This window comes from Monomorium pharaonis, chromosome 2, assembly GCF_013373865.1.
Source record: "Monomorium pharaonis isolate MP-MQ-018 chromosome 2, ASM1337386v2, whole genome shotgun sequence".
Lineage (NCBI taxonomy): Eukaryota > Metazoa > Arthropoda > Insecta > Hymenoptera > Formicidae > Monomorium > Monomorium pharaonis.
Window position 1 is genome coordinate 23,739,732 of NC_050468.1, and position 25,821 is coordinate 23,765,552.

A 25,821-nucleotide genomic window follows, 5' to 3' on the forward strand; every position below is an offset into this window, starting at 1 on the left:
AGATATTTGCAGTGGTCCAATATATAATCTAATCTAATTTAATCTCTTTTTCACTTGAAGTATAAAAATGTACCTTTAAATTCGTTGGCATTACCTGCAGAAAGCACGAGAGCCATAGCCGCGAACCACATTTTAGCACAATGCAAATATAAATTAATTATTTCTATTTACCGTCTTTATTGACAGTATTGTAAAATACATTAAACGCGCGCGGCTTATAGTTCCAAATGCAAGTATTTATGTTGGCGGCGGTAGTGTGCGGGAATTTTGACGGCGTCACAAAAACGGCTGGGACAGCCGCTCTCGAGTTTCTCTGTGCCCTGGTTCTTTGGAATATCTGCATCCTGCATCTGCTTCGTGCTCGTACTGTCACACACTGTTTACGGAGCGTATGCAGGAAAGGTGGTTTTCGCCCCAGAAATTTTTGAACGTTCACGAAACACCATACGTAACACCTTTATCAGCTCGCTTGTGAGAGATGTTCGAGCGTCATCGTGGTGAGAGTGCGTAAGCGCGATGCCTCGCACGACGCTCGCTGTCGTCGCCGTCGCACCGAAAGCGTTGCGGTGATCCACTTCTGGGACATGTGTCTCACGTCCTGTGGACGGCACCCTTGGTGAAGTGGTCGATATTCGCCGATAACGGTTTTGCTTCACTCGCGTGCAACGTACTCCGAAACCAAGGAACCATGGCCAGCCGGGATCCGTCGGTCTCTTCCAAGATCGCGGACGACCACAGCGTCGAGGTTAGCGTCGAGGTCGAGGCAGGATCCGTTCTCGTTCTAGCTGCGTCCTTGCTCTCGAATAAACAAGAAGCGTGAAAAGGCGCAGCTAGGAAAAAAACGGATCAACTTGCGTAAAAAGTGTAACCCTGTAGCTGATTGATGTCTTCTTTACTCCAGAAATTGATAATATTTTTGCTACAAAGCTATTGGAATTTTTATTCTATAACTTTGGATTAGTATTTCTCTAATGAAATGTATTATTGGGAGATGCTTTTAATAATTTGTTCGTAATTATGTTTATTTATATCCAGATTAACCATTGACACATTTGCATGTAAATTGTAATAGAATTTGGATATTACAATTCTAAAATACATATTAATGACAATAAAATTATATAATTAAAACTAACATTTTGTTGATATATATATATATGTGGTAAAAGAAGTACATTATTGGATATATTTTCTTTTAATAGACACCAATTGTTATTTAAGACTTATACTATAATTAATGTACTTGTAACATAAGATTAGAGTGTGATAATAGCCTATTATTTTTTGTTACAGACATTGGCAGAAGTTTTTCGGTGTTTTATTTGTATGGAAAAGCTGAGAGATGCGCATCTTTGTCCCCATTGCAGCAAATTGTGTTGTTACACTTGTATCAGACGATGGCTTACTGAACAACGTTCTCAGTGCCCTCACTGCCGAGCTTCTCTTCATTTACATGAACTAGTAAATTGTCGCTGGGTTGAGGAAGTAACTCAGCAGCTTGATACATTGCAAGCTGTTTGTATATCTAACTTTCGACACGATGACTCTACTAGAGACAGGTGTGAAATAGCTTCCTGGATATTTAAGAACAGTTATATATGTTTTAATATAAATTTAGAAACATTAATATTTATTGATAATGCCTGTTGATTCATTTAATAAATACTTATTATTATTTACATGTTGTTTGAATGTCTATTTATTGTTATCACAGATGTACAGCGCATCAAGAGAAGTTATCTGTGTACTGCTGGACCTGCCGCAAATGTATTTGTCATCAATGTGCTCTTTGGGGTGGCACCCACTCGGGCCATACCTTTAAGCCTTTGGAAGATGTTTATGAGCAACATGTTTCTGAAATAAAGGCAGAAGTAGGCCAGTTAAATAGACGACTCATGGAATTAATCAGTCTTGTTCAAGAAGTGGTATGAATTTTTGAAAAAATTTCAAACTTTAGAAAAATGGAAGAAAATTTAAAATATGGCAAAGCATAAACATATAAATTTACTCTGCTATATTTTGTATTTTCATTGTGCTCGTTTGTTATTAGGAAAGAAACGTCGAATCAGTAAGAGCAGCTAAGGACGAAAGAGTCAGAGAGATCAGAAACGCAATAGAATTAATGATAGCGCGTCTGGATTCTCAATTGAAAGCCAAACTGTTGACCTTGATGGGTCAGAAAAATTCATTGACTTTAGAGACGGAGCAATTAGAGGCTTTGCTACAAGATGTGGAATATCAATTGCACACGTGTACACGCTCCGAATTGATTTCCAAAAGCGCTGAACTTTCACGTAAAATATATCAAGTTCGTAAAAAACCAATGACGAGTTTTGTTACTGCACCAGTACCTGCTGACTTTCACAGGTAAGAGTTTAAAAATTAATATATATTTTATATTTGTACACATGATTTTTTACATTATAATTATAAATTAAGGATAATCTCTTAATATTAAATTCTATATATATGTGAGACATTATTTTATATTTTAGTGAAATTGTGCCGGGTTACGACAGCGCAACATTTGCCATGCAAAACTTTACTCAGCTTCAACTGAAAGCCGATCCAGTGTATTCCGCGCCATTGCACATAAATGGACTGTGCTGGCGATTGAAAGTATATCCGGATGGTAATGGAGTCGTACGCGGAAATTATTTGTCAGTATTTTTAGAGCTCAGCGCTGGATTACCAGAGACTTCAAAGTACGTGAATTCTTAAGTAATAACTTGTACATTTTTTGTAATGTAAATTGTACTGCAAATTCTAGATTATGCCTTAAAAAATGTGTTAAACACGATAGATTTATTGTTTGATTATGTTTTTACAGGTATGAGTACAGAGTTGAAATGATTCATCAAGGTTCTCGTGATACAAGTAAAAATATCGTTCGTGAATTTGCGTCTGATTTCGAGATTGGCGAATGTTGGGGATATAACAGATTCTTTCGATTAGACTTACTTGCAACGGAAGGTTACTTAAATACCGAATTGGATACTCTTATATTAAGGTAACTTCTTAATTTTTAGAATAGTACTTTTTAAAACAGTTGAATACAACAAAATTTTTTATTACATTAAATTTTTTAAAATATTTATATTTATAAAAAATTACATATCTTTATATATATACTAAGTATCTCTTGTAGAAATTAAATGCAATTATTAGAAACTTAATATTGAATTGTAAGATAATAAATTACTTAATATTTCTTTAGAAAAATTTAGAAGCATAATATATCAAAAGAATATTTTTAATAAAATAAATAAATATAAAATATTAGAAAGATTACTGTATATAAAATATAAAAATATTAATATTTAATATAAAATTAACAGATTCCAAGTACGACCACCAACGTTTTACCAACGTTGTAGAGATCAGCAGTGGTACATTAGTCAATTATTGACGGTCCAAAATCAATGCATCACTCAAATTAACGAATTAAAAGAGGTAAATTTATTTAACCTTGTAAAACCTATATACTACAATTATATGTATAACTAAAAATATTTTAATATATTTGATATATACATTTATATTCTATATATAATTTAATATTTATTGATTTAAAAAAATGTTTTTGAAATTATTCATAGAGATATAGTATGTTAAATAGATTCTTTTTTTATACACAGAGACTAGCAATAGAAATTTCTCGTAATGCCATGACTGCTACTAGAGCTACTAGTGGAACTACGGTGTGCAGAGCAACTGTAAATGTATCGCCTTTACCTGCACAGCAACAACAACAGCAACAGCAGGATGTAAGCGATCCAATGATCAATTCAAGCACTACACGAACAATTGATGCGTATCCCACTACAAATGGAACACCAGTGAGGTATATTGCTAATAAAATCTACCCGAGCAAATTACATCGAATTAATTGAATTTTTATACATTTTAAATAAAAAAAAGGGAGAAAAGAACATACCGTTTTTACTTACCATTCCTGTGGTTCAAAATTGGTTTATTTTATCTATCATTCTTTCATAATTTTTAGCTTTCTGAATCCAAATTAATATTCTGTATTTATAATAATAAAATATATTTTTTGTGGTAGATCCATACCAAGTACGCTTCTTAATGGCAATTCAACAACAAGCGATCAATTGATGCCGATGTGTGAGCTGGGCGAGCTTACGGGTATGCATGTCCTCAGCTCTACATCGACGTTGCCGTTGAAGACGCACCGTACCAACAGCAATTTAAACGTAATTGAGGACGAGAGTACTCCATCGCCATGTCGTGCTAACGATATATCGCTCGGAGAATGCCAAAACGCGGGACTTCACTTAGCTTCCTCGTCATCGCCTTATTCATCACCCAACATGCTCAGTCAACCACTGAATCTTTTATCTGGCAATAGCGCTAGTGATCCATTATTGTCTGTATCGGCATTATCGTCGATGACAAGCAATCGAGACGCGCATCGAGTCAACGGCTCGAACGTCGTGGAAAGCGAAATCGCGCAACGTTGCGTCAATAATGCATCGCCGGGAGAGTGTCAGGCTGCCAACACCGGTGTCCATTCTTCATCGTCATTTTACATGTCCCCGACATTGCATCTCTCATCTAGTAGCAGCAGCAGCAGCAGCGAGAGTGGTGTGAGTATATTTCTATTTTTTTCAATCTTTCACTTTTAATCTTAATACTTTTTTAATCAATTTTATCGAAAATAATTCTTTGTCATGCTCGTTATAGGAATTAAGCGAACACGACATTTTTATGGATGAATGCGAACGTAACGAACCCAACATTACACTCTTGGATTTGACGAATGATGAGAATGACGTAGATGACGAGACAATGTCAGGTATGCAAGTAATTTATTCATATGCAAATTATAACATTATATACAAACAGAAAGTAACATTATATATTATAACATAAATTTATATTATGAAAGAAAGGTATTAAATAATGAAGATTTTAATGAGATAAGAAGATTAAAGATTGATTGTTAGCTAGTAATATGTCTAATTGTATAACAATGTTACCTAGAAAATTTAGGAAAACTAAGAATTTTTAACAGATTTTTTACCCGTGGAAATCCCTTTTATGGAACTTTATTGACACTTGGGAAAATTTTTAAATTTTACTTCCCTCTGATCAAATTGTTTCTTTGATTATGTTTTCTTAATAATCCAAAATGAAATAAATATAGTATACACAGCCACGTACATTTTTTATGACTCGCGAGTTTTTATCAAATTATAAATTATATTTAAAGAATCAATAACAATAGAAGTCAATACATTGTTCTAAATTCATATTGTGCGTTCAATTATCTTTGAAGTCTGCATTTCCGATAAGCTAGATATATTACGAACATATTGTCATTTAGTTTATTCTTTTAGTACTTTTTCAAATTTAATATATTGTATAAAACTGGAGTGACTTTTCTTTATAATTGCATGATTAAAATATTTTAAAATTACATATAATAAAATAAATATGTTCTGAAGCTCCATTAAAAAAAATGTATATTCTTAATCCTGAAATCTTGAATAAAATTCGTGGAAAATTCGGAAATCTCAAGGAATTTTAAATGAAATTTGAGTATACACCATGTATAAGTTTCAGTAATTAATAAAAGTTACAAAACATAAATGAAATGTTAAATGATGTGTCGCAAAATTAGGTACTAGTTCGAATAGAGATTCATCCCGAGACGAACAAGGACGACAAATGTGCATGGATAAAGATTTTGAAAGCGAAAAACCCACGAATCACAGACAAGATGAGGAATGTGTGAAAGAAATCCCTACATCCATTATTTCCAATAGTTTTTATGCATAGGATCCTACTTTTATTCTTACTTCATTAACCAAATCTTATTTCGCATAATTTAAATCACTCGTGTTTAACTGTATTCTAATGTGCGTATGTATCCTATAATGTCTAATTAATATATGTATTTAAATTATTATTGAGATTACTCTGTCCTGTCTTAATTTTAATACATTTTACTTTAATTATTCTAATGTCATGTAGGTTTTCATATGTACACGAAAAACCACATCTATTTATGGAAAACTATTTAATTATTAATATGTAATGGAGACCTTTTATTTTATCAAATAACATTAAATTGTAACTGTGTTTATTATTATTACATGTTTCTAATAAATACAGCAGTTTAATATTAATATGTATTAAAAATACATTAAAATTCCGAAAACGGGATATAATATTACAAATAAAATAAGATAATAGTGATTAATTAGTAAATAAATCTACTTGCAATGATAGTAAATCGAAACATTTTTAGGGGAGAATGACATTGAAGTTGCGGAATCTCTTGCATCATGGGTTCAAAACAAGCAGCGTACAAAGCAACAAAATAATAGGGATACTGTTACGGATGCGTGCAGGTATATTAACTACAAATATAAAGTATTAAATAATACTAAAACAAAAGAAAAAAAAGAATGTAAATATAAAAGAATAATTGTAAAATTATAACGTACAAGAAGATTAATTTTACACAAATTGATAATTTTGTAATCCATTATAAAATTGTATCTCTTAAAGAAACAGATTTTGTTTAAAATCTAATTTTACACTATAGCATAACAATTAAATAAAAAATAAGCATTAAATGTTAAAGAGTTGAGACTATAATTTATATTAAAAAATCGATTTTTTTCTTACATTAAATATAATTCAATTATGGAACAAGAGAAAGATGTTATATTAAGTTAAAAAAATTCGTGATTAAAGTTTAACTTAATAATAATAAGCAATTTTCTTATGATTTAGATTAAGAGAAGTAATGCTACTGCACTTGTTCGAGATGCAGGACAGAAATTCGGCTTGGAACTCTTTATGTCTTGGCCAACAAGCGGATGGGAATTGTGATTCCAGGAATTCACTCGAATTCGCGAGTTTACGACGTTGCAGTTCCAGTCCGTTACATTGCAGTGTTCCAGCGCAATCCACCACGACTACGGTGTACTCACATAAGCACCCTGAACTCGACACTGCCGTTTGTAATGATTTAAATTTAAGTACCAACAACAAACCTAATTGCGCCTTTCATCATACTCAGCCGCAAGCGCTTTGCGGCGCTAAGGCAAAATTGAATCGATTATCTAGCATCTGTCAGTCGGAGTTGGCTGCGACAATGGTTTCCAACAGTCAAATAACCAGATCCGAACCAGCGACACGTTCCAATTCAATAGACTGTGAAAATGATATCCCGAGAGAGAAGCTGCCAGTAGTTAATAAGATCAACGATGAGCTAGAGTCTAAATTGCGTCTAGATCTCATGGTGCCAAATGGTGAGTAAAAAGATATTAAAGGAAATAATATTGAATCGATAATAGTAGTTCTTACAGCAAATGTGAAAACAAAGTAAATAATATGAACAAAAAATAATATAGTAAAAATATCGTGTAAATGTACTATTTTGAAATAGACATTTACTTTAGAAATTTTAGAAAGATAACAAGATAGCTTCTGTAACAAATGATTTAAGTATAATTTAATTTATAATTAAAAAGTAGCATTTAGTTTGTAATTAAGAAACCAGATTGTGAAAAAATAACAATAACTTATTGTTTCAGTACTCTTAGACAGTAATAAAGTCATGTCGAAGCATTTACTATCTCGGCGACAATCGTCTCCTAGTTCGTCCACTAACATGAATTTAATAAATGATAATAGCAAGATATTCGAGTTTGACCAATTATTTGAAGCCATTCAGTTGTCGCCTAACTCACAGAAAGATGCAACTGCTTGTGGTACAAAATCAAAGTAAGATTCGGATATTAGCTAGCCATATATATATAACACGATTAGAATAAAAACAAAGCACTATAAATAAATCTCAAAGAAAAGAATATATCTTCACATTGTCTAACAGTTTGAATTGATTTGATTATATTTCATATTTGATATAGGAAAAATGCTTTGTCTGACGCAAAGAATAACATATGCACTGCCAGTGGAAGTTCCGTTGCACTCTCATTGGTGCAAAAGAGTACATTATCACCTACGAGTACTGCTATAACAGCGGATGTTATTCCTAGTCCTAACAGTTACAGCTGGTCTCCAGCACTATATCAGCACACACATGGTAAATATTACAAAATAAATTTATATAGTATGTATATATATAATTTATATTTAATATATTTAAAATTACACTAATTGTATTTTTTTAATTTTTATATACATGTAAATAAATATAAATCTAAAAATATATGTATACATATATATATTAAAATGATATTTTTTATATTATTTATTTTTTAAAATCTCAATGGTATGTTCTTTTAATTTTATTAAATCAATTCTACATAAAAAATTTGTTTCATCTTACAGCACAGAAAGCTGTTTTAGATATAGCTTTACAAGGTTCTTTGAATAATATTCCTAGTAAAACTATTGATAAGTAAGTACATTGTTAAGTAGTGCAACTTTAATGGTCTTTTAAAGATACTATGCATGTTTTATTATTATGCATCTGTAAATATAAAATTACATTTTTTTCATTGCTATTTATTTGCGCAGGTCCACAGAGGAAGCAACCAGTTTGCCGTAATAATTTATTATAACTTAACTATGATGTAGCACCTGTTCTGTGATTCCCTTTCACCGAGATCTTAATTATAATCGTTAAGTTGAGAGAGAAAAGAATAATTATTCTGTTAAATAGGATTCTGGGATGCGCATGCATTTATATTCTACATTTGACTTTTCTCGTTTCTTGAAAATCAACATGATATCTTTCAGATTCATGTTATATGTCATGTAGTACAAAATATAATAATGTATAATCACTCTATTTTTAGCTGCTATTTATGACTACTGCGAAATTATTATCTTTAAAGTTGCATTCCAAGAAGTGTGTAGGCTAAATGGTTTATTTGAGTATATTATTTAATATTATTTATTTCTCTCACGTAAATTAGAAACGTCCAGAAAAAATAAAGATTAATAATAAATTATAACGAAACGTATTTTTATTTTATATCCCACTTACAACTTTTAAATCAAAATCCTATTCTTACATTTGAATTCAAGTAAAAACTCAAGATCTTTCTTCATACTTTTTGTGTAATTAAAAATGAGTATAAAGCTATAAAAATTAAATTTAACAACATGGCATGCAGTATTTATCTTTAATCTTTTAATATGCACTCTGTCCTTTTCTTTTTTGAAAAGAAATAAGAATGAGAGAAGTGTATGTGTACAGGTGATAGAGTGCAGCTCCAACTCCAACCTTTCCAGTAAAGATGGAATCAAAATGGCGGCGTGTTGCAGTAGCGTTAATTAAATAGATTAATTGTTGCCAGTTTTGAGCAATTTAAATTGTTGACATCGTCGAATATTAACGCAGCTTCCGAAAAGATGTTTGCGGCTAATTAAGGATGACAAAATTATAAATGAGGTATGTCGTTTTGCGTCTTTTATTTATCTGTGACGAGATCGAAAATCGGAGTAACACCTGTGAACGGTGGAAATATGAATATTTCATGATCACAATTAATTCATATTTCTACGAGAAAAACGGCATTGTTCGAAATTAAAAAATGTTATATTTTGCATTTGTGAAACAAGAACAGAATCCCTCAATGCGAATGAATCACGAAGGTTAAGCCAACTTTTGTCAATTAAATTTGACCTTATTTTTAACATCTGTTATTTTGTTAGAATCTGATGAAAAAATTAATAATTAATGATAATTTTATTGTGTAACATTTACATTACATGTAAAATTATATTTTCGCTTTTGTAAAATGGCAGTTTTGAATTACTAATAATTCTTTTTAATTATCTATTATTATATATATTGATTTTCCCCATCAAGTTTTCTCTCATTGTTTTTTTAAAGAATTCTAAGTATAATACGAACAAATATAGCAAAAAAAAATATATTCTATATATTAGTATAACATACTGCTATGATATAATTATAGTCTCGTCCAAATGTATATATTTTAGAATTAATTATAAATTCTTTTCTGATTAATACAAACGTTAATATAAATCGTTTCTCATTCAGGTTGTCCCCATCTCTGGTTGACTGTACAAAATATGGATACAGTGATAATTTACGATTAAATATCGATCTGCTGTATCAAAATCGTATTGATGCGATGGACAATCTGTCAGATTCGTTCCGAGGAGAGTTGGATTCTGTAACTTCGACGGATTCCCTTCAACTTATCACCGATGAGTTCCATCTGCGACACCTGTCCACACCCGATGTTTCCAACATTGAGCTGTCCAAACGAGTGGCTCTGCTGGAATTGGAGAACGAACGACTACGTGTTGACTTGGAAAACGCGCGGATTGATCTGAACGCTCGGATCGCCGCGAATCAGGGTCTTAAGGGCAAGGTAACCGAGCTATTCGTGGAGATGCAAACGGTGTTGCAGGACAAGCAGAAGCTGCAAAACACGCTGACCGACACCAACAGTCGTCTGGCTGCCGTGGAGGCCTCCATGAAATGGTATCAGTCGCAGGTGCACATCTTGATGGCTAGCAAGAAGAGCCTACAGGTGGAGATAGATACATACCAGAATATACTCAAACAGCGGCAGCGCGCGATCGCGGATATAAACGCCAGTTACAAGAAACTGAGCGTCGAGTATACCGAGCTCGCGCAACAGTATCAGAGGGAGAAGCAGGAGATGCAAGATACGATGAAGGACTTGCAGTCGCATATCCGAGCTATCAACATGGCGCAGGACGCATTAGACGAAGGAAACTCGACTGGCAGTCCGACAGACGTGTCCATGATATTGGAAGCGACCGAGGACGAATTACGAAACGCTAAAGCCGAACTGAAGACGCTGGAGCAACGCTTATTGAGCAACGAGGTGGCCAGAATGTCAATGGAGAACACGCTAAGTAAGCAGCGCATTCTGATCTCGTCCATGGAGGAGAACATGCAAAAGTCCGAGACGGAGAGAAACGAGACCGCCGACCTGTTACGGAAAACCCAATTCGAGATGCAGAAGATGAAGTCCGAAAACGAGACGCTGCAGACCTCGTTGTTGGTATCCAAACGAGAGCAAAGTCAAGTGGAGGACGCGATTTCTCATCTAAGACTGCAGCTGACGAAAATGATCGCGCAGTACAAACTGTTGAAATCCAAAAACGCGGAGTCCGAGGAGAAATTATGTGCCATGCAGGATCTCGCGAACGAGAATAAACGCTTGAAGACCTTATCGTACAAAGCGAACAGTGCACTGCTTAAAAAGCTCAGAGAGGAGAAGGCTAAGTTGAAAAATTTGGAACAAAAAGTCTACTGTAAGCAGACGAACGATCAACTTGACAATATGGTATATTATTATTTTATATCTTTATGCCGCTCAATAAAATTGTCTTCTTTTTACAACGATATGCGATGATAATATATATCACAAAGGCATAAGAATCAAAATTGGATATCAAAATCGCTAAAGAATATCGCTATATTTTTATTTTTCAGAAAAACATCAAATCAGAACATTCTTTACGAGAATACTTGAAACAAGTTCTGTTAAGAAACAAGGTAAATTCCGATACTATACAATTATTGTAGTAAATAATTCTATAATTCTGTTTACTTATAATTAAGAACAGTATTTTTAATAGAATTTTATTTATTTACTTTATACACAGGAAAAATTAACATTAAACCAACAATCGTTGTCTTATATATAAACTAGAACGTAGAATCTTTAAAGAATTTGATAATCTTAAACAGATATTATTTGCTTACATAAAGAAATTTTGTAGATATAATTTTAGCAAGAAAAAAATATTTATTTTTATTCAATAATAATTTTAAAATAACAATAAAATAACAATATTTTTAAACCAAGAATTAGAATTCTTTAATACTATTATCAAAACAATCACATTGTATCTTTTAGATGGTTATTATATTGAAATAAAAATATTATATTTTGCAGAAATTTAAAATTATGTTCTTGCTTATGTAAGACAATGATTGTTGATATCAATTTTTCTGTACACACAAAAAAAACAGTATAAAATTAAAACATTTAGCATTAAATTAAAACAAATATATATTCTATTTAACAATTATTGTTTCATATATAAACAAATTATATTTGTTTATACGTAATTTAATTTTCTTTAAAAAATCTGATAATTTTAAATTTTAACAGAATATATTTTTATTTTAATACTATAACCTAAGTCATCTAAAGAGTATAATATAATTTTGATGATAATAGTATTTAAAAATTCTAATTCTTGATGATTTGTGATGACTTGATTTGAAGATATTGTTATTTTCTGATCTTTTTTCTCTCAACTTTCATAAAAGTTATTATTGAACAATAAGAAAACACTTTTCTTGATGAAACTATGGAAAATTTTATTATGTGAGTAAATTATATCTCTGTTTAACGTTGTATAATCTTATTTTAATATTTAATATTTCAAAAATAAAGTTGTCTAAACAAGAATGTTTTTTTCTGTGTAGGATTTGCAGGACCAACTAAAATCGATAACTAGAGTAGTCGATGAAAGTATCGATGAAGGATACGGTGACAGCAATAGTATTAATACTTCCTCGATCTCGCTGGACATACCGTCGCCGTCTCCCGTAAATTCAGTATTATTGAACAACGCTATCGATGTTCTCGCGCGAAGCAAAGACTTTGATTCGCCGATGCAAGAGGAGCTAAATGCACTTCGATCGAAGATCGAAACACTTCGAAACCAATGCAATATGTTGAACTAGCAAAAAGCTCATTCCAATGTCAATGACGTGACTTCTCCAAAAAATTCTATAATTATATAATTCGGGGCTTATTTCTTGTTCGAGAACATACGAATAGAATATAGCCTTAGTAGGTAATTAGACATTCATTTTACACGATATATTCACATATATCGTATTTAATTGAATTTAATTTTAGGAGTATATATGTGGCAAAATAAACTGAATAATAGACATTATGTGCTAAACGGATGTTTATACAATAGTATTAACGATAATATTTGTCGTATGTAAAAGAAGGTTGTAAAATGACATTAATATTTATTTGTTATTTTTTGTTTTGGACATGTTATATAACTGTTATTTATCATATATATTTATTCCCATTTTTGTATTCGACATATTCGGTTTATAATATTAAAATTTGTTAAAAAATGCGACTAGATAAATAATGGAAGAAATCTATCAACATTATTTTGCAAATAAGTATAAATGTAAATAGTATAATACTTATCGTAATCACAAAACTGCGTAAAAAGTGCCACGCACGCAATATAGTTGTGTATTATTATTGTGTATATAATATAATGCTTATTACTCTAATATATGAAACGTGGCTGTAATACAAATGCCAGTATTACAAAATATGACGTGAAGTATTTATGTTATTGTTATTGTTATTAAAGAGAAATTTTAAGAAGATACACTAATTTTCAAAAAGAAACTTCTGCAAAAATGTACGCGACCTGTACGAATATTTTTTTAATAAACAAAAAAATATGCAGACTAAATTAGAATGCGCTTGAGACAGTATATCATCTTATCTATGTACTTATAGCTACTATAGGAACAAATGGAGAGAAGAACATTATAAATATTTTTCTGCATTTCATAGCAGCATTTAAAGAAGTGAGATAAAGTTACTGATCTTCCAAACATCTTGTTTAAGCTTAAAAATCTACTCAGCATTTAAGCTCACTATGAAAGCAAATCATAAAATAAAAATGTGAATTACATCGATCCCGTTTAACAATAGATATATAATTACATATATAATATTTATGTATCATAATAGCGTTGGGGAATATTATCATGAAATAATCATCTAGACTTTGTATTGTATCGTTTTCGGTGCGAATAAACGCACGGAAAATATGTCGACAGAGATTTAAATATATGTATATATGTTATTAGACGATTTATTTGTTATTTTTCAATAGTTTCATCTTATAAGTTTGGATAATTTTCTATCTTCCATTTTTTAAATAATGCTAAGCCACATAAGAAGGGCGGCTTGTAATAATTCGATGTTAATTAGAATATATATGTCTGAAACTAATAAAATCCTATTAATGATGTCACATCTTTTTTAACTACGAATTTTCTGAAATCAATTTTTCTATCAAAAATGATAATGCAAAGCTTTAACAAAAATACTTCTATTAATAAAACTATGAAAAAGCTTCATCTCTTTGACGATTCAAAACGCAGAAGAAAATTTTAATTAATTTTATCAAAAAATAAAAAAAGACGTTACATGTAATTGCATCTAATTCACAAGATAATAAAAAATTTTTTTACTAACACGGTACGTATTGCAGAGATGATAAGTTAAAGTTTAGAAAAACATTGACATGTAATAGATAGAGCCTACCAGGGGATAGAGCCTATATGTATGATAGATTGGCTTAGCTTCATATTAATTCCATCCTGGATAATGATACAGTTATATTATAAAGTTATATATAACAAAAATAAACAAAAAAGATTTTCAATTCAGAATTTAATTTTATAATATTACATCTTTTTTTTAATCAAAGAAATTATGCAATAACGCATCGCACAGAAGCTCCATATAATTTGGCAAGCTCTTGCCGTTTCAAGAATTGTTCACAAACATTTATACGCATACGTAAAAAATGACGTAATAAAAAATTAAATAAAAAACATCGCTCTGTCTAAAATATCACAGATACATAAAATGTGTAAGAAAGGAGTAAATAGCTACTCCTTATGTATATACATATATAGTCAATCCCTGTGATTTTTTTCGTCTTTTTTTAATAATCCGACATTCTTTGGTATACTTACAAATTGAAATAGATAGTAGAAGTAACTTAATTATCGTATCTATCAAATACAGACAATGATACTTCCACTTCATTTAAAACATACAAGAATCATTAAAACTCAATTTGAATAATCACTTATTTTCGTAGCATTTATAACATCAATTTTAATTAAAATAATAATTTAAATAAAAAAACATGTGTGTTTTAAAATAATATTAAAAGGTACGCTGAAATATTTAAATAATAAAAACTTGTCTATATATACTAAATAAAGGAAAGTCTTTAGAGTTAAATATCTTACATGCTTTTCAGTTTTTTTCTATAATTTAGATTTTAAAAATAAATTTAAAAACACGTTATAAAATATAAAAACAAAAATTGTTTGATAGTAGTAAAACTTGCATTTTTAATATTTAAGAAAAATTACTTTTTATGAATGATTATGTATCACATACTTAACATACGCAAAGTATATCGAAATATATTTTAATCGACGAAAGTATATATCTTAAAGTAAAGATTCTTAATGTAATTTATGTTAATTCTTGAGTGTCTTTTCACAATGACATCCTTACGATAATTGAAACAGTTCATGCATTACATTTTATCTCAGGGTCACTAATTTTTTTCAATTGTTGCGAAAGAGTATAATGAAATTTATTATTTTTACAAATATCATAACATATGTTCAATCCTAGCACATTTAGTGTTTTTTATATAAAATGTGCAAGATTTAAGCCTCAGATTTTTTAATCATTAATGTTTTTTTTTATAAAAAATTAAATAAAAAATTGAGAAAAACAAAGCAGCTGGCGGATTAAGCAGCTGGCTTCCAAAGTAAGCACAGATAATAGTTAATTTAAATAAAAATAAAATAATAAAATTTTGCGAGCAAATTCGAAAAATCGAAACCATTCGAATTTTTATGATTTCAAAATTTCTTTACTTTAGCCTATTACCCTTTTGTAAGTATCACATTCATGTGGAAGAATTTATACACAAGATTGCTCTAACAACATTTTTCATCGATAATATTTAGTGCGTGTGTGTGTGTGTGTCTCACACACACACACACATATATAGAAAGTGAGGGAGTATCTACAATAGACGATGCCTTCGTCTCCTTAAACTTAGAGTCGAGTTTTACGCAAAAAAAAGAAAATCAGACTATATATAGTATTTAGATGAGAATGCGAGAAACTCTCTTTGTGAAAGAGAAATATATAACTTAAAGTAAATGGACTTAGTTCTTTAGTTCTTTTTTAGTTGTATTTTATACAAAAACTTATGTTGCTCTCAAATTTGAAATGCAATAATTGCATTTTACATCTTTTTCTATCACAATTGTTTATCGACCACATTCAATTGTAAACTCGAAATACGAATAAAGTAAAGACGGATCTAAAAATTTATGTTACTTTAAAGTGTATCAATTTGCAAAACATCTGCAGGAAAACTTTATAGATGCCATACACTTTCTTCATAAGTAAACAATTATTAAATGGCACAAGTCATATATACAGCGTGTTCTAAGTGTCGCTCTAATGTTAATATTCTTCGTTATTATAATCTGAGATGCACACATGTAATTAGAAATCTTAAATTTAATATTAAATTAAATATATAGATAAAATTAAGATCGGTCTGCAGCGGATCTTAGCTAAATGTTAATTTTTCTATTAATTTAATATTTTTAGCTCATATAAACTGCGCGCCAATTTCATCAGTCTTGAAACAGTCTAGTTACTGAGCTAAGTATCAATGCTTAGAAGCATTTTTAAAATCCTCTTTACTCGAAAACTGTGAATAATTTATTGCGAAGAATAAATGTTTAAATTTATTAATTATCTCTTTAAAATTTACACCAAAAAAATGAATATTCTGCTCTTAATGATTTTTGAACAATAATCTATGTATAAGTTAAATGCCTAAAAAAAACTGATCATAAAGAAGAAAAAATGTAATGTGTACGTAAACAAACGAATATTGTTAAAAGAATTGTTAAAGACAATAAACCTTTAACAGTTTTCTTATCTCAAATATTTTCAGTATTATATTCATGACATTTTTCTATTTAACTTAAATCTCCCTTAAGATTTTTTTTTTAGGAATTATTTTCTTCTATTTTCATATAAAGAACCTTCAATAATACTACCTTATAGTTTACATTGAGCATTTTGATAAAAATACTATATATCTGTATATCAAATCACTTAATATACTCGTTTAACATTAAGCGTATTAAGCAATTTGTTACGGATATAGTATTATAGTAGGCACATCAAAGTACTCAGTGTAACTAGATATATAATTTCAGTAAAGCGACTTTTGGGACATCCTGTATACATTTCGACAATTGTAATTAAACATTCTGAAGAGTGTTAAATAGGAATTGAAATTGGTATAATTTCATTAAGTTTATTCAATTTAAACTCACCGAAATTATACTAATTACTATATATCCGGCAATATACATATGCTAAACATAATAAATAAAGTGTCCGTTATTTTGATTATTTTAATTTTATATCAACGTATAAAATATTTGTTTCCATAAATAGGGGAGAACTTTTGATTAGTTAATTTTTCTCGTAACTCTTTCTCTTTCTGTAGAAATTGAGTTCTGAATTATTCACAATGTTACATTTCTTCAATGTTGATGTCTGATTTTGTACCTTTAAGAAATTGAGAGATCCAATATTTATACAGATCGTATCGTGCCGAGCAATAAATATTTTAGTTGCAAATTATTTGACAAATTCAAAGATATTTTTAAATAAAAGAAATAAAATTATATTAAAATTTATATTGCAAAATGCAATTTGCATATGCAGAAACGTATTTATTATCAATATTTATTTATTTATTATCAATACTTTAATGCTATCAGTTCAAACTTTCTTTCATCAATTATCTCTTTCTAGATAATTTATATTTCTAAAAATTTGTATCATAAAAAAAGAAATGTGTTAATCTGTCAAAGAAAATTTGTTTCTAAAATATTTCCTTGCTAGATCTCGAACTTTTTATATAAAGTAGTTACTTTTCGTAAGTATCTCATTTAGCGTTACATGCGATTGCTTTATTTTTAACTTCGGTTTTTTCAATACGAAGAATGCATTTTCCATTAGTGCAATAGACTGAAATAATCATATGTAACGTTTAATGCACAGTGAGATGCGTCTGTTTACACGCGTAATCAGCAGAAATGACAAAAACAAAGGTGATAATTAAAGATAAATATTCGCGGCAGTGAGTATGACGACAATATAATTATTAGGTAAATCATTGGTTCTCTTCGTCATTCAAAGTTGTATTACTTTATAATACATATATAAATTGTAATATATATGTATAGATACAATTTTATTTAAATACTTTATATGAAAAAAAACGCACTATAAACATATTAAATTATTTCAAGGATATTCTCTTTTACTTAGCAACTCTAGATCTGATGCAATTATAAGAAAACAGTAATTTTATCAAATGTAAGTTTATTTCTTACATGTACATCTTCACTTTATGCATATCTTTTTTTATTTCAATTCTTGTGTTATACATTACATTTGTATAATCTTCTATTGTTATATATATTTTTAAGTAATTTGGATAGATTCCTAGAACAAAATTAATTAGACTGCTCTTTTTATTTAGATTCATGCTAGTTATAAACAGAGCTTTAGATACTAACTAGTTAATACTAATAAATTTTAACTTAACTTAGTTCATTTGAAATGCGTAATATTTTCATTTTAACTATATTTTTAATATATAAATTTTAACTTATTAACTTTTTTCCTATGTTAAAAATTTGTCTGTGCAAAAAAATACATTTCCATCTAAAAAAGAATATTTTTTTGTAATTTTTTGTAAAATTAATTTACAAATAAAATAAATTTATGATTTATTTTATACTAATTTTAATGCCAATCTAATGTGTATATATATATATATATATATATATATATATATATATATAACAATACTTTTCAAAGTTTACTTTTAATTTAATCTGAACTTTTAACAATTAATTTTTTGTTTATGTAACGTTTTAATGTAATGAAAATTAATTATATAAGTCATTAACTTCAATTTAATTTAACTAAAAAACATATATTTACTTATTCAACTTTGTTTATTAAAAATGTATTTTTTTCTCCATTTCTTATATATAAATTTTTTTATGTCACGAAAAAAACACTATTTTAATTAAAATTTGATCACTGATTTTCTTTAGAATTTGGAACATCAACATTATTTATATTTTATGAAAGACGAAGAGAACCAATGAATGTCACGAGATTCCGCGTGAATTAAATAATATAGAAAGAGAAGAAAAAGGAACTAAGACAAAACAATATCAACTACTTTGTACGATTACGAATTGTTCGAAGAAAGAGCACCATGGCTTCGATCTACGTAGACAGTTCTGATAGGAAATCGCGACGCATCCCATCGTCGTCGTGGCGACAGCGATGGGAATGCTGTCGTCGAACAACGACACCTATAAATTTATTATCGCGATGAGACTATTCGAGGAGGACAAACAGCCATCATATATTACACTGACGATTATGCTATTAATGCTAAATAAAATATTGTATACACTTAGCGAAAGAACGAAGATAAGACCAGACCAGACTTGGGCAATAAACTTATCACGAGCCCATTGTCATCTGGGAGTAGCTTCTGTCTGCCTGACTTTGTCAAAGTGACGCCGGTAATGGGCTCGACCGCGTCCTCGGTGCCGATGACCGTGATTGTTGTGCCCGTGATTGTGCTGACGCGATTGATACTGTGAATGATGGTTTTGTGACTGATGCGTCGACTGCTTTGAGTGCTGCTACGATACAAAAATCAAGATTGTTGTATTTAATAATAAGGGCCATTCTACAATAGTCGCAAGTCGCCAGTTGCCTTTCGCGGCCGCCAATGAACATTGAGCTTTACGTATGGAGCTCGATGATTATTAATTGTCATAGGAAGCAACTGGCGACTTGCGACTATTAGTTCTGATTAGATCTGATGCAAAATTAAGATGACAAAAACTAAAACTATGCTACTAGCTTAAACAAAACAATTGCTGTTGAAAAAAAACTTCTGGTAAAGAACTGTTAATCATATTTAAAATTTGAATAAGAAAAATAATATTCCGTCTTGTTTTGAGAAGTATTAATAAAAATATTAATAAAATATCAAATTTAATTTTGATATCACAGAATTCTGAAAAAAGATTCAGTATTGAAACAAAAATATTAATAATTAGAGAAATACTTGGAATATGTAGTTCATTTTAAAATCATTTTTCTAGTACTCTTATCTGACTTCTATAGTTTTTATTTCAAGATTTTAGATATGAAAAATATAATTTATTACAGGCATTTTATATTCCATTAAAACAATATTTGATTTTACAATGCATTGCATCGCGATCACCGAAGCGACTGATTACTTACCACTTGAGTAACTGATTGCATAGTAGTGGTATTTGAATATGCATTTAAGCTCGTGCCAGGAGGACTAACTTCCGCAGCAGCGGCGGGATCGTCCTCCGTTCTCACTAACATCTTAACACCTTCGGCCTCCAGATCGATTATGCCGCCCCGTTGTTGCTGTCGCAGGTACAGAGCGGCCATGTGTTTCTGCAGTTCTCTCAGTTCGGCAGTAACAGAAAAATCAGTGGCAGCTTCGACATCGATCGGTGGCGGTGCCGACCATAAACTTTCAACATCGCAGTTAATAGATTCCCGACAAACGGGGCATATAGCCTAAAGAAATAGATATTAACAAATAAATATAAATTAATATATCAAGTGTCTCGCATAAAAAATAAAAAATAAGACGTAGAAAAACAACAAAATGAGCAAATTTTAGTTAGATTAATAAAAATATATTTAATGCTATAAAAAGACGATTTTATAAACATATAACGGATTTTAATTTGTGATTTTATAATGCATTAAATACATAGTAATTTTATTGGCTTTTCTAGCCGATTTATTTTATATTTATTTAATATAACATAAATACAAACAAAACGTTAGCGAATGTTAATAATATTTTATTTGTAATATAAACGCACTTGGAATTTGTTTGTAGTATCTTGTTGCCATTGCGGTAATTTTTCTTGTTCTTCCCTGTAATATTTCTCGGCAGCGGCCACGTGTGCCGCCAAGCAGTGAGAATGAAAATAGTGATAACATTCCGTCTTTGTAAATTCATCCCCCTCGCGGAAGCCGTACAAGCATACAGCGCACTGATCGGTGGGAAGATTGCTTCTCGTCAGGTGTTCTCGTATTAACTGGATTATTGCCATTATTATTATATATATTATAATTGTATATTTAAATTAAAATTACTAGTTATAATTATTATTGCCATTAGTGTTGCCACTGTACTAATTAAAACTTATGTTATTATATTATCACTGCTCATTTGTTACAACTTATTATAACTAAATTTTTTTAGTTTAAATGTTTTAAATTATTAAAATTTTGAATATTTTGAGTTATTTAAATTTGTAATTTTAATTTCATATAATTATAAAGGAATAAAAATATCATTAGCTTTTCACTCAGTATTATATTCTTGTCGAAATTCTCTTTTTTTGCAACAAGTCAAAAAATTACATAACTTAGAAAAAATTTAATGCTATAACAAATAAGTAATATTATTATTATATCTTATATGCTCCAAAATAATTATTAGAAGTCTTTGAAAAGTTCCAATTTTTTATACAAAAATTAAAGCTAAATTTGTGTAATCATTGTATTTTATCCTAAATTAAAATTAAAACATTTTAACAAAGTATTGTTTTATTTAGTTGTAAAAATAAATCAATATATCAATTTACAAAAAAATGTATCAATATAAATTGTAAATTGTAAAAAAAAGAATATAAACTTTATAAATATAATTTATTATATAAACCAAATATTATTAATTATATATTGTTAAATAAATTAAGTAATAATAAACATTCCAAATATCTTTTATGTAATTGCAGGATTGATTGAAAATTATAATTAAAAAGATTAATAATTCTACATAGCTTTTTCTATATATTTACTTTCTAAGTTTTGATTTTTATCTAAGAAATAACATCCGCATGCACAGAAATCCAACTTATCTATATTCTAATCGCACAAGAAAGAAAATATAAATTTATATTTATTTATATAAAAAGAAATACATGAACTTATTGTAATATGAGATTGTAATTCATTTCAGGATAATAAATTATTTAGATAGTACCAGTAAATGAATCCATTATCATTTTTCTGTAAAATAATTATAAAGAAAGCAGTTATGAAAACAAAAGAAACTGACAGAATTTCTTACCTCGATTAATTCAAACATGACTGGCTGACCTATGAAATCCTTGCATTTGGCCTCAGCATCGGATTGCATCAGCTTTACTGTATCTTCGTCCAATCCTCTTGGGTTTCTTAGACTGATAGTAGGCGAGACATCGGGATAACCCAAGGGTAATCGTACAATTAGTGTGACACAAACATATTGTGATTGTGAATCCTCGCCGGTTGATGGAAACAATATCGTCTCGATACATTCCGGCTCTCCTCTAGATAAACATAATTAAGAATATGTTAGAAAATTTTGATAAAATTGTAACTTATCTAGTTAACAATATTTATAATTACAATTATGTAACAAAATTATAATTAATACATTATATGCTAATTCTTCCATCTGAGAAAATTAGTAGCACATTCGTTATTAGAAGTAACAATGTTAGCTTTTAATATCCTTGCACATCAAGTTTTGATAATCAGGTTTTCAATGAACATGAACCCAGAGTAAGATGATTAAAAAGATATATATTATTAACGAACATTTCTTATGAAATCTTATAAAATATCTAAACAATATACATGTAATAATCATTACATTAGTTACATTTCTTGCACAAATATTGATATTTTAGTAAAATTAATAAAAGAAGTACAGAAGTATATTTTCAATCATATATAAAAATTCAGAATTATCTATCTTAAATGTATAGTATAATGTATAGTATAATGCATAATATAATTCTTTGTATCAAAAAAAAACTTTTTAGGGGTACAGTTATTTCCAAATAATATTTATTTCTTACTTTTTTAAAATAAAAAATAATATTATGCATTTTATGTATGTAAATTTTAGGATATCCTATAAAGATATATACCTATCATTTTCCTTGATGTTGAGCTCATTATCCAATAAAATTGCTTTCAATGCTTCAATCTCATCAGTCACTCTGTAAAAATCATCACAAATGTTAAGGATGCATGTATCACATCTCAAAACATTAATAATATAAAAATTTCATTAAAATATAAAAATTTTCTAGACTTTTTTTATTAAAATCATAATTTGTAGTATTTATTCAAAAATTTGATAACTAGCATTGCAAATTTTATCAATTTTTTTACATATAATTTTTTTACTAATAAAATTCAAATAAATATCCATTTAGATCTATTTATTCATTTAAAAGGCATTTATCTAAAACTGCAACAAAATGGTCACTTACACTACATAAATTATTATAAGTTAAATTATTTGTTATTTTATTCTTTGTAACTGTTTCAAAATTTTGATATTCACGACCTATACTTTTTGTCGTTGACTAAGAAAGAAAAAATAAACCCACAAAAAAACTGCAGTTTTTTAATTTCAATAACTTCTAGCTGATATCGTATAGCTAAAATATCCTTAAAATAATCACATCTAAATATAATTTTAATTTAGAATAATTAAATCATTTGACTAAACAAATCTTGGTCTTAAAGAATATATAGAAATTAAATGATTAAATTTGTCATTTGTAAAATTTGTAAAAACATACATTCAATAACACGTATCTTTACTTTGAGCAACAAAAAACTGAGAGGAGTTTTTATCTCTTTCCCAGATGCACACAACATCCAATAGACATCCAATTTTGATCTTTATTTTGTGTCCAAATGTCCATGGATATAATACAAATGTTTTAAAAACATACATTAATGGACGTTCAAAATATGTTCATTGGACATTATAAAAATGTTCATTTTATGTGCGTTTAAAAAAATTTTGACTAAAAAAATTCATGTGTATAAAATAATAGTTTCAATCAATTCTTTTTGACATGTAATAGAAATTATAGATAGATAGAATATATAAAAAAGTCATTTTCTTGAGAATTGGTCTACATCAAATCTAAAATCCTTACAAGCTCACAAACTTTAGCTATATCATCTTTCCATCTCAATAAAGTGAGATAAAAAGTAAACAAAAAGGATAGCCACGCCTCTTAATCTTGAATAATAATATAAGATTGTATTAAAATCATATAGAATTTTTTTAAACAAAATCCCTAATTTTTATTGTACATTCTTGTACATTGAACTGTCAAAACAATGACATTTTTCAATTGCTTATTTTATTAATATAATCATTTAACAATCAGAAACTGCTTTTAAAATATGTTGTATATTTAAGAACTAAACAAATTAAAACTAAATCTATTTCAGCCATTACAAAAATTTTTTTAAAAAGATAGATGTAAGTTGAATGTTATTCTTAATACAACTTGAGGTCAATTTGTTAGCAATTTATTAATTGCACAAAATATGGTAACAATTTAATGTTTGTACAATGACATTGTAATAACAGAACTCTAAGATTATTGAGAATTACAGAATAGCTCTATTAATTTATTAGTCAAATTTAAAAACAAACATTACATCTACCTTTTTAAAAAAATTTTTTTAATAATTGAAATAGGCCCAATTTTGGTTCATTTAGTAACTTAAAACAGACATTTTTCAGATGTCCAAAAAAATAACACGAAACGTCTTTAAAACATTCTAAAAATATTAAGATCTGATTTAGATGTTTGAAATGTATAAAATGTCAATTATGTTACATTAATTTCTAAAACGTTTTTAAAACGTCTGTGTGCTGTCTGGGTTCTTTCTCATATATAATATTAAAAAATCTAGGTTTCATAATATATCATTCAAATAAAATTAATAAATTAGAATAATTATGACAAAAGGGTGGCAATAAAAAATAGAATAATTACATTAATAGTGAGTTTATGCAAACATATGTCGCAAATTGATAGATTGGAGCATGTGAGTAAAATCGTAAGCCGATCGATATATGATTTCAAAGAAAAAAATATCATTAAAATAATTGGAGGCCAATCGAGGAAACATTTTTCAGGAAGACCGAGGGCGATCGAAGTAACATCGCGAATTCCGGAATGTCAGGTCGGCTTAAGTTAATTATCGAGTATCGACGATAGTTACCGTTCATCCACAATCGTGTCCGACATCGTTGCCCGTCAACAAATGTCGTCGAGAACCGAGAAGTCGTGCCTCTCTTTAGCTGGGGGGTGATTTCTCCCGCGAATAAACACCACTTATCACTCTCTCGCACTATGCGACACTACGAAAGAACGGTCCGAGAGACTCGAGAGAGCGTCGAGTACGCGTCGATATTGAAATCTTTCTGCTAGTGCAAGCCGAGCACGATCGGCTCCGATTGGCACCAGTGGCTCGCCCGTTCACCAATCGCCACTCTCACTAACGATGGACAGCGCCACGGTAGCGGATCGCTGATTGGTTCAGCGCTGCGCTTGTCCAACAACTAGATACTAGAGAAAATTAGTTAACTTAAAAAATGTGTAAAAACGCGTAAATTGATATACAAAAAGTCTAAGAGCATTGTACTTTTGTATTTCCGGTTAAACAATATCGTTTTTCTCTTAAGCTTGGTTGCATGAACATTATATCAACTTTAAATGAAATTTTATTAATAATACGTGTCTGTCTTTATAATTTATTTAGAGACAGAAATACATATGCTTAAATCTTGTTTAAAACTAAAATATAATAAAATATTAGTGTAACCGAGCTTTAATCTTTTATGTTAACTTATACAATTACAAAATTCTAAACTTATACTGTTAAAATTTTACATATATATATAATAGGACTATGCAAAAGGTTTTTTAGGACTTTTTATTATGTGTTTATGAATTTAATAAAATTCTTA

General features: G+C 29.2%; 3 protein-coding genes across 4 annotated transcripts; 2 read left to right on the forward strand and 1 right to left on the reverse strand.

The window, feature by feature from the left end:
* The first annotated feature begins 84 nt into the window (after nucleotides 1–84).
* On the forward strand, nucleotides 85–8,963 carry LOC105839299. The gene is made up of 16 exons (XM_012685505.3): nucleotides 85–745; nucleotides 1,294–1,559; nucleotides 1,715–1,925; nucleotides 2,051–2,367; nucleotides 2,496–2,705; nucleotides 2,831–3,010; nucleotides 3,339–3,453; nucleotides 3,639–3,844; nucleotides 4,067–4,610; nucleotides 4,708–4,819; nucleotides 6,278–6,380; nucleotides 6,769–7,289; nucleotides 7,575–7,764; nucleotides 7,911–8,086; nucleotides 8,335–8,404; nucleotides 8,524–8,963. Exons 1-16 carry the CDS (start codon nucleotides 689–691, stop codon nucleotides 8,552–8,554), a joined length of 3,309 nt encoding a protein of 1,102 aa, XP_012540959.2. The 5' UTR covers nucleotides 85–688; the 3' UTR covers nucleotides 8,555–8,963.
* Nucleotides 8,964–9,064: 101 nt separating this feature from the next.
* Nucleotides 9,065–14,058, forward strand: LOC105839300 (nuclear mitotic apparatus protein 1). Its single transcript, XM_012685506.3, has 4 exons — nucleotides 9,065–9,403; nucleotides 10,019–11,303; nucleotides 11,453–11,515; nucleotides 12,458–14,058. Exons 1-4 carry the CDS (start codon nucleotides 9,399–9,401, stop codon nucleotides 12,716–12,718), a joined length of 1,614 nt encoding a protein of 537 aa, XP_012540960.2. The 5' UTR covers nucleotides 9,065–9,398; the 3' UTR covers nucleotides 12,719–14,058.
* Nucleotides 14,059–18,948: 4,890 nt separating this feature from the next.
* LOC105839296 (E3 ubiquitin-protein ligase RNF25) lies at nucleotides 18,949–25,285 on the reverse strand. Of its 2 annotated transcripts, none has more exons than XM_012685501.3 (6): nucleotides 25,074–25,285; nucleotides 22,961–23,032; nucleotides 22,114–22,354; nucleotides 20,855–21,073; nucleotides 20,229–20,540; nucleotides 18,949–19,612 (listed from the first exon to the last, which is right to left on the reverse strand). In XM_012685501.3, the coding sequence occupies exons 1-6, from the start codon at nucleotides 25,097–25,099 to the stop codon at nucleotides 19,445–19,447; spliced, it is 1,038 nt and encodes a 345-aa protein (XP_012540955.1). In that variant the 5' UTR covers nucleotides 25,100–25,285; the 3' UTR covers nucleotides 18,949–19,444. The 2 variants fall into 2 exon arrangements, with proteins under 2 accessions (XP_012540955.1, XP_012540954.1); XM_012685500.3 differs by having other exon boundaries at nucleotides 18,949–19,615; nucleotides 25,074–25,284.
* Nucleotides 25,286–25,821: the final 536 nt, after the last annotated feature.